Source organism: Styela clava, chromosome 12 (genome assembly GCF_964204865.1).
Source record: "Styela clava chromosome 12, kaStyClav1.hap1.2, whole genome shotgun sequence".
NCBI classification, from domain to species: Eukaryota; Metazoa; Chordata; class Ascidiacea; order Stolidobranchia; family Styelidae; genus Styela; species Styela clava.
The window spans coordinates 9,781,545-9,791,887 of record NC_135261.1 but is presented as its reverse complement, the minus strand read 5'-3'; the positions used below and the strand labels follow the sequence as shown (position 1 = coordinate 9,791,887).

The 10,343-nt window shown below is 37.4% G+C and overlaps 1 protein-coding gene across 2 annotated transcripts; it reads left to right on the top strand.

Moving 5' to 3' along the window:
* Positions 1-3,467: 3,467 nt before the first annotated feature.
* LOC120329627 (aspartate dehydrogenase domain-containing protein-like) lies at positions 3,468-8,557 on the top strand. 2 transcript variants are annotated; one of them, XM_078118521.1, is made up of 6 exons: positions 3,468-3,584; positions 4,317-4,461; positions 5,927-6,161; positions 6,611-6,843; positions 7,548-7,705; positions 8,102-8,557. In XM_078118521.1, the coding sequence occupies exons 1-6, from the start codon at positions 3,542-3,544 to the stop codon at positions 8,137-8,139; spliced, it is 852 nt and encodes a 283-aa protein (XP_077974647.1). In that variant the 5' UTR covers positions 3,468-3,541; the 3' UTR covers positions 8,140-8,557. The 2 variants fall into 2 exon arrangements, with proteins under 2 accessions (XP_077974647.1, XP_077974648.1); XM_078118522.1 differs by lacking the exon at positions 3,468-3,584 and adding an exon at positions 3,605-4,009.
* Positions 8,558-10,343: the final 1,786 nt, after the last annotated feature.

The window sequence follows — 10,343 nt, the reverse complement described above, 5'->3', positions numbered from 1 at the left end:
CCCTTGCTGCTGCACCTTTTTTTCACTCTCATTCCCGGGCTTTCTTGGCACTCTTTCTTTTTCGTTTCAATGCCTTGTTGCACACTCCTCATCACTTTTGCCGGCATCTTCTCTGCTCCCATTCTCCCTCCGCCGCACCCTGAGCCGGTCTGCTTCCCTATCCCCCGCAATTCATCGTCACAACTGAGCGGCCTGCTGACTATGATTGATTGGCTGCTGCACTCTCACTTGCTGACCCATCCCTGCAACCCTGTTGGCTGCACTCACTTGCTCTGCGACTGCCTCTCCTCCGTCAACTTGTCATTCCATGCTGGTTCATTTCTACAACTGCGTCTACCTTATGGGATTCGAACCCCTGGCCTGTTGTTTCACCATGCCCCTACACTTCCCCTGCGCCACCGCTACTGACGAGGATTGAGTTGAGCAGGATCTTACTTAATTAACGACGTCACGCTTGGCAGCCGACGACTAGACTTACCCCGAGAACATTACGTATTGATGCCCGTGATATCCTGTTTAAATTTGTGGCTCATATTACTTCGTTCACTTTTATCAGAAAATGCGTTGTTATGCAGTCATAGCGACAAGACGCATACGATAATTCAAATGAGTAAATCTGCAAACCAAATTTCTGACTGTGAATGGAGGAATTCTAAGACCGGAAGACGGTTCATCAACCTGATCTTTTCTGTCTCCCACTCTCCTGTGCCAACTGACCGTCTGATCTCTGCTTTACTGTTTCTTGATTTATGACATATCTCAGTTTTGAATTCATTTTCGCAGCGTCATGCTTCTTTACAAATTGAAACAATAATATACACATTAGAAATAAAACGAAAAACACCGTAAATTCTGTCCTAAAGGCTCCGCGACAGGTCAAGATTGCTACCGCAGCCAGTAAAGATCAAACACAGTAAATTGCGCCAGCGATGTACCTTTAAATTCATTCTTAGGCTACACGTCACATTTCCTCAGATTCTGATGAAAAATATACGCTAATCAATGCAGGTTTAAATCCTGTGGACGTCACCACATGTGAACGGATTACACGCTGCAAGGTAGTTCGCGTAGCCCTGGGGTCGGCAACCTGCGGCCCGCGACGATTCATTGAATTATAGCGACAGAACTGATCAGACAAGTACCCGGCGATTTTTGAGGAGGTAGAACCCTGGATTCTCTCATTTCCGACCTCTCATATGGTGAAAAAGGGGTTGTTAGCCATGACACTCTTGCTATCAAAACCACGAAATCGCCTTTCCATCAGTAAACGGAGTGATTTGAGATTGTGCCTGACGAAAATGTCACCAAATATTAAAAAACTCGCTGAAGACCACTAAGTTCAACCATCTCATTAAAAAACACTTTGAACTATGATTTGTTTATTTGGTCTGTAATTTACACGTTTCTGATTTTACATTTTTTTTATAGCGCCGGGGATGATGAAGTTGCACGCGAGCCCATTTATTCGGCACGCGAATGAGGGCTCGGAAACGAGATCATTCTCCTTTAGATAATAAGTTTCAAGACAAGAATTATCTGATTAAAAGAAAATATATTATGACATATCAACTGAGTGAGCTCTGGACAAATTTTGTCGAGACGAGCGCAGCATTCATTTGGCTAAATTCTTACATAATATAGTTCATCTGTGCCACCCTTTTTCTCCGTTTCTGCTTGATTTATGGAGTTGTACAGCTCAAGTTGGTTAGAGTTACTCGCAAACTTATTGTTTATAAATTGATTTAGAAAGAAATATAAGCGGTTAGTGAAGGGAATACAAGAGAGAAGTGCAGAAAACAAATATTGCGTGATTGGGATGTCATGCCCGAAAATATTTCGTCGCCTAAAAACATTGCAACTGCATTACTCTCCATGTTTTATTCTACATATACTTGCGGATCTCTGATTTCAGTTATAAACTTTATTAAGTCTCGTAACAGAAGTAGTCTAAAACATGAAACCAGTAGTTCGTGTATTTCTTTGAAAGTTACAAAATAGAAACCCAACGTCAAATCTCTATCAGCGGTAATGCAGCAGCAGATGTCTCACTGATATGGAATAAGAAAAGTAATTACATATATTTGTCGGACTGATATTTTCCCGAATAGTGATTCTGTCTGTAGCCTACATGTTTTAAAAGGTTTATTATTGTGTATTTTTGCTTTGAAAGTAGCATAGCATTGTTTTTAATTTTGGTCGACACTCGAAAAGGTTGCCCACCTCTGTTCTATACCTTGCACAAAATTGACTCCCCCTACGAGGTTACTGGTTGTGCCCCTGGTTTCAACCGTTTAAAACTTTGGGGTTTGACGCAATCCCCAGAGTTATAAAAGGGTCATAATGGCTCGTATAGGTTACGAATCACTTTTGTAAAAGTTGACGCTGAATCGGGGCTTTCAAAACTTTTACAGTTCGATGCAAGCCCGCCGCTTCTCACATAATTTTTCAAAATCGTGACATTTATACTTTGCACTAATTTTAATAGTTGTGTTTTGAATCAAAAGTATAAGATTTACGTTAGATATACCGGTAGTACTTTGTGAGTGAAATTCGAGTACTCTTCGTAACCCCAAAACTTTGTTGTTGCGTCTCACCTGCGGTGCCGGGACTCCAGTTTGGGAAGCTCTGCGCTAAATCGAATCTTTATCAGTTGTTACCATCGGTATGCACTTGTCTTGAGAAATTAGATATGATCTCCACATGTAACCCGATTATATTGCATCGTATGTTATATCTCCAACGATTGGTTTGGACGGAGAAATTGGTGTAAACTGGACATTCAAACAATCACAAGTGGTATTAAAGATAAAATTTTTCTTTAGACAGGTATTACTTTTATTTACCTCTAACGTGTCCATATATTTGAGCATAGCTCTCTTGTTTATTATATGTTCCCCAACTTAGAATATTTTTAAATTTGATATTTTTGCCACTAGGTTCGTCAAGGGGGATTCCCCTTGTTATCTTCCTGTTTGATGCGTGATTTGTTTCTTGTGTGGGATAGGTCTTCATAATCATACGGGGGCCAGGTACTCACCCTGTAATAAAGCATTAACCTCTGATCATCTTTAAAACGTATTCATGCTATTTGCAGTTTCGAAAATATCATGCCTTTCTGATGAACATGTTCAGCGTAGACAGATACAAATCTCGGGTCTCATGTAGTTTCCTACCTAACATACTTCTAGCGGGCGTAGCACAACAATTTTATCATGTGTCAATCCTAACCCCCACCGGACTACGCCATCCAAATATTACGTCTCTACGACGTTACAGTGACGTAATAGAGACCTTCAAACTATACAAACTGTCATCCAAGACGCGCACGTCTGCGCACCCGAAATCGAGCGGCTATTTCTCTCGTTTTTACGTCGCGATGATTCCAATATAAGAGAGTCGCTGACGTTAGTAAGTTCGTTATCGTCGGCGCCGATGTCATTTCGGGCGATAGTACGTATATTTAACAAGCTCTATGACGTGATTGTGATGTCGTAGTGATGTAATTTTTGGATGGCATACTCTGGTGGGGGTTAGGATTGACATGTCAAAAAATTGTGATGCTACGCCCACTAAAAGTATGTTAGGTAAGAAACTACACGAGACCCCAAATCTGTACATAGACTTCTAAACTCGGAAACTCAATCATACTGTCATACCAGCATACAGTTTCAGAGTTTGAAGGAGTTTTACTTGTACTTTCAAGGTTTTATTCAGTATAATCATCTTCTCTCAAACTTTCTCACAATCATCATCTCAATCATGGGCAAGTTGGTCATCTGATGTTGTAGAGTTCTGTCAGTCTGTGGTTGTTGGAACGATTTTGTCTTTTCATATTACTGTATTATGAATAATAAATTTAATTAATACATATGTTTTTCCTTTCATTATCAAGCATTACCTTCATATATATATTGAGTTACCTATTACACATTACGAATTCACGCATAAAAACTAAAACTAAACTAAAATTTTGCGATGAGAGTCGGAATAGTGGGATATGGTCATCTTGGTAGGTGTCAATTGAAAGACAAATGTAGCCTAGTTGACTCTGGGTAATGGTTCATTCTTTCAAATATCTGGACATGAAGATTATTTTATCCTGGTATATGTCCATAAAAGTTGTTTTGTTGTAGTAAATTTGCTTTGGGACATGTTATACCTTTCTGACATCTTTACTTCCTGGTTTTTCTGAATAATTTAATTGAGTTTCTATAGAATTTATTAATTATGTCATAACTGCATGGTGGTGTGTAAAATTTTATATTTTCACCAGCTGAACTGGCATAACTCACAAATAGTTGTTTCAATATTTACAGGCCAATATCTATTTGAAAGGATACAAGAAGTTGGAACTGAGCATGATATTGAAATTGATTTCGTTTGGAATCGATCAACAGATAAACTTGAAGGGAAAGTTGAAAAGAGCCTGATTCTTGAAAACTTGGAAGATTGTTCAACGAGGTTCGTTTTATTTTGAATGACTCTGAAACGAAAAAAAGACATACTAGTCATTTTTATCGGGCAGTCAGGTGATTAACTTGGTAAATAATTTAACTAGTAGGAATCACTCTTTGATTGCTTTTTATTACATAGTGTCATTCTTCACCTTTTACATTTTAAATTTGTGGTGGCCAATTTTTTAACCAGAGATATATTTATTCGCTGGCATGCAATAGACCAGGGTGGTCCAAACCCAGGCCGCTTCATTATCTGTGGCCTGCGTCGCATTTGCAAGAGGGTAAACAAAAAATCGCATTTGGTGTTGTTTTGTCATCAAAGTAACCAGAAAAATCGTTTGACATATTGTTACATCACTAATTTCACTGAATTGACTAGTGTTTTGGCTAGCTGAGGCAACTAGCAAAGTTGAATGATGTGCTTGGCAGTCTAAATTTTTATCTGGCTTTTCATCTTTTTGGTCGGTAATATATGCTAACAAAATAGGCTCCATAGAAAACTAAAAATCGCATTAGCAATCTATTAGCCTAGGTTGGCTATGCCTGATAACTAAATATTAATGTTATGACCGAACAATACAATTCTCGCCAGGTGTTTTTTTGTAACCAGCCTAAACAGTATTACAAAAAATACTGCCAATATGTCATAAAATTTAGTACCAGTAATTACCCTCCCGTATCTCAAATTTGGTAAAATTCGGTAATCAATCAATCTGCAGTTCATTGTGAGTTATTTTGAACACCAGTTCGAAAATAAAGCTGACCAATTCAAACCTATGTTTGACTGGGTGTGGGAGGGGAAATACCACAATGCTTGCTTGATATGTCTGCAAGTTGTGTCGGTGACAATCTAATATGGCAGTTTCTCTATATGACACTATTTCGTTATGAAAAGTTTGAAATCTTACACTAAATAGAGATATAGTAAGATTTTTGCACTTTTTAGTGAGTTTTTTTGTGGTTTTTGCATGCTTTAGCTTAAAAAAATGTCAAATGATGATCTATGTATTTGACAATAGAAGGGTGTTTGTTTTCTATTGCACTGTTCACATATTCTTGGCACTTTTGTGGCCCGCGACCAATACAAAAATAATAATAAATGGTCGACAACCTTGGACCACCCTGCAATAGACCAATCCTTTCCATCAAGTCTGAACAATATTGTGATGTCATATTATTGGGTTATGAGTATGCTATATTTTCTGTTTGAATTAATGTGTCGCTGTCATGTTAACTTTATAGTTTATTCACGACTCCTCGTCTATTGCAGTCGAATTATTGTACGTCTGTTATTTCAATTGATTTATTTTACTGTTTATTTGTACAATATTTCATGCACGACGGAAATCTGATTTTATCAACCTCACAAATTCATGTCTTTGTGTCTTTGTTTTTGACAACATACAACAATGCATACTGCTTAGTATGGCCTGTAGTCCTGTTTTGAATTTAACACTTTGTATATTTAGGAAAGTTGATTTGATTGTGGAAGTCTGTCATCCTGAAATATGCAAGAACTATGGCGAAAAGTTCCTGCAACACTGCAATTTATTTGTTGGTTCGCCAACTGCATTTGCTGATCAAGAAACAGAGAAGATCTTAAGATCTGCAGTTGTTAAATTCGGACATTCATTATATGTACCAAGTGGTGCACTATGGGGTGCTACAGATATTAAAAAAATGGCTGACCGGGGCAGTTTGAAGGTATGGTGACTGATGATTTTTCAGAAATTATTCAGATTTCTTTTTTGGAAAGTTTAATCTCTTACGCTGTGCTCAGAAAATATATAAATCTATCAAAATCAGCATCCATATATATTATGTGAGGAGCTTTTATATTTAGAGTACCGGAATATTTCCTTTTTGACATTGCCTACCCATTTACCATCATGCCTACATTAATATATTTTCTTTATGTCTGTTTTTTCGCTCCAAACAAGGCTGCGAACAGGCAACCACTGTTATATAAGGAGCTATTATGTTGAAGACTGGATTCTCTCCTGTTTGGCGTTTCCTACCCATTTATGCTCAGCGTGAAATTTGAACTCTGTGGTTCCAACATACTCAACGCTAATGTTGGCTACTAAGCCATCACACTTAAATTTACTAGTTTATTATAATTATCCAATAACAATATGAAATCTGAATATTAGGGATTGAAAGTTACAATGAAGAAACATCCAAGTTCATTTAGACTTCATGGAAATCTTGAAGAAATTAATTCAACTGCTTTTCAAAGTAATCATCCTGTCACTCTTTATGAAGGACCAGTCAGAAAGCTATGTCCACTAGCGCCAAATAATGTGAACACAATGGCTGCAGCTGCAATTGCTGGACATAATCTGGGATTTGATGAAGTTGTTGGGTGTTTAATTTCTGATTCAAGGTACTGTAATTTATATGTTGTTAAGATTTACTTGAGTTAACTAAAAAAATAGAAATTGAACTGGCAATCTCTCTCTGGTGTTAACCTCAAACTTGGTACTACTGAAGATGAATGGATTATACTTTTATGTTAACAAATGCTTATAATTTCATGAACTAACAGTTGATACAATCAAACTAGAATGTATTGGGAGCCCTCTGTGGCACAAGTTGTCTCAGATATGCAGTCAATATGTAATGCTAATGCGTTTGATATAAAGGATCGTATTGATTCAGGTTATCGACTATCATATTCAATTCATGTTTCCTTCAAGTTGGTAGTTGAAGTGTACTATCAGTATACTGATATGCCACCATATAAATACAGGAGCAGAAAGAGAATTTTATATAAGAGAATAGATGCTTGACATGACAAAATCTTATGAATTGGTGTTTGTAAAAAGATGTTGCAGACCGATAACGAGCGATCCGTTCTTCACAACAGTGTCATTTCGATACTTTACTTATTATAGAAACTTTGATGTTATATGTTTTTTACTGAAGTGACAAATAAAATAAATCTGACTCTAGTTTCCCCAAATGAATTTAAAGAAATGAAGTTGAATCCTTTCATTTTGATAATAATTTCATATCAGTGTAGTAACAATCTTATTGTGCTGTTCATAGTAAAAAATAAATAGGTAATATATTGATTGTTATTTTCAGTCTTTTAGATTGGCATATAGTGGAGGTGGATGTGCTCGGACCAACAAATAGTGATAATGGTAACACATTTAATGTCACAACAACAAGAAAAAATCCAGCATCAGCTGGTGCTGTCACTGGAAATGCAACTTTTGCCTCATTTTTCAGCAGCTTAATACGTTAGTATGATTTTTTCTTGCTTGCTATTTCAATAGTGAAGTTTTGAGCTGTTGATATTCGGAATGTTTTACGAGATTACAGAAGATTTGCAATGTTTGAGCTTAGATTGTTAATTTAATTGTTGATTGACACAAGTATTATAATGAACGCACCGAATTATAAAACACACTGTAAATAATTTGGTTATGGTCCCTAAAATACAATGTATATGGGTAAGTTTGCCCTTATCCAACTTATTTATATATCAGATCAATCCTACGTCCAACCTCATCTTTTATTGGAAATCAGGAAAATACCATGCAAAATTTCAGCTGTAATCTCTAACCACATTTATTCCACTTACAATTTTCTGTTGAGAGTCACAAACATGACTGACACTGCCTTCAATTTTGCAGGTGCCCGAAATCAAGGACCTGGTATACACATGTGCTAATGCTACATGCACATGTGCTAATGCAATGTTGTTCCAATTCATCCATAACGTTGGTGATAGTCTTTAGTCATTCGTAGTGAGGGTATTGGATTATAGTGATTTGAATGTGAAAAGATTGCAGAGAAGTGATGATCGATTATCTCATACACACCTGCAAACAACTTCAACCACAATGGCTACACAAGTATGGTATTGTGGAATTGCCTGTTTGCTCATAAGAAGCCACAGTTAATATTTCGGATAAATTTGATATTAAGTTTCGTTTGCAATCAGAGCTTTGTTGCTGTGTAACGTTTTACAATTTCAATTGCCAAACGATATCATTCCCATCTCTTATATTATTTCCAGTGTTGTTGCAATATTTCATATCTTCAATACTAATTATTTGCTGACAATCATAAATATATTCTGTGCAATGAACGTATTTAAGTTTCTGCTCATCGAATCTTGGCTGTGGGTATTCAGAGGATTTGACATCAAACTTTGTTCGTTAGGATTTACATATTTATCCCGGTGGAGTGAGACCGATAAGACGGCTTAATTATATGGCGAACCAGGGCCTCTCGTCCGGCTTCCAGTCCATGTCGGGTATGGGATTAGTTTGGCGTTTATTTGCTTTCGTAAGCATGGACTGGTTTTCGTCTTATAATTGTCCGCCCATTTTTTGCATTTGCTTCTTCATGGACAACTGCTATTTGAAGTTAATAGTTTAAACGAGGCGGTGTGGCTCAACGGGTTACGCTCGCCACCGCACCTCTAATTACTCTGCGTGGGTTCGCAGGTTCGAATATCATGCAGGGATGGTTATGTGCGAGAGGATTGCTGGACTCCTCGCCGTCGTTGAGTGGTTCACGTGACCGCTGGTCGGTTACGGCTTCCTCCACCACCAAGTCCATGCTTCCGAAAACAAACAATACTATCCTATCCTAAACGGATTTGTCAAATACCAGGCTCGTCCCATCCTTGATATGCGGACGAATCCTTATTTTCGCACAGGTAAAGTCGAGTACGAGATATTACCTCTGTCATGATTTTAGTGCGGCATATATATAAAGCTCAAAACTACACAATACCAGCCAAAAATTGTAAGACTTGCAGAAGTACACAATCTTATTTTATACAGTGAAAAAAATTAAATAAAATTAAATTAATTTTAAATTGTCGAATAAGAGGTTTATTTACCATCCCTGGTATATAGACATACATGTCAACACATATATTTATCCGATCAATATCTTTGTTATGTATACGATTTTCGTCATTTCATATAGGCTATATATCAGTTTTCACATCCCTTCCAAAATATCGATGTATTCAATATCCATGCGTCATTTCAATAAACAGCACGTTCGTAGTATCGATACGAGATGCGCTGTTCGTGCTCCCATGTTATAAAATTCCGTGCATCGTTTTTGATATAATTGTCGAAAATCTACAAATAAGTACGGCAACGCGGCATTAGTTTGTATTCTGTAGGAGTCTTCAATTTTGTACTTTGCAATTACAGAATTTAAAAGACATAAAATACATATTAACGATCACAAAATTGAGTGTTATTCAAAAGCAGCATTTTTTCGTTTAAGTTCGCTGTGAGTTTTTTTCCCTGATAATTTGGCGCCGTACGAACGAAAAGTTTGAGAACCGCTAAACTGGGGCGCCGTTTGAATAGGGAAACGAGATAAGGCTTATTATAACGAGGGCGAGGTACCGCTGGACGCAACATGATCGTGAAGTAGACGTCTCCTTGGATTATTACTACTCGGATTCGTCGAATCCGTCCAGTACCAGTCTAGAGTCTCACCCATAGTATGTGCACGGGTATTAGACTTTCGGAAGGACCCACTGTATTCAATTCCACAATAAAAATAAAATTTTCGAGCTGTTGAATAAAAGAGGTTCACGCCCACTGGTAGTATGCGTGATGAAATGCACATATCTCACATACCGTATGTCAACAGCATATTTGAAAGAACAATACACTTTACGTCATTTCAATAAACGGGTTTAACAGCCCTAGAAGTATTGATGTATCTATCTATATGCCATTTACAACAAGCTTGTAGTATCAATATGAATTGCCGCTGGTCGTGTTCCCGTGGTATAATATTCCGTGCATCGTTTTTGATGTGATTGTGCAATGTCTATAAATGAGCGCGGCAACACGGCATTAGCTTGTATTCGGTAGGAGTATTCTGTACAGTTAA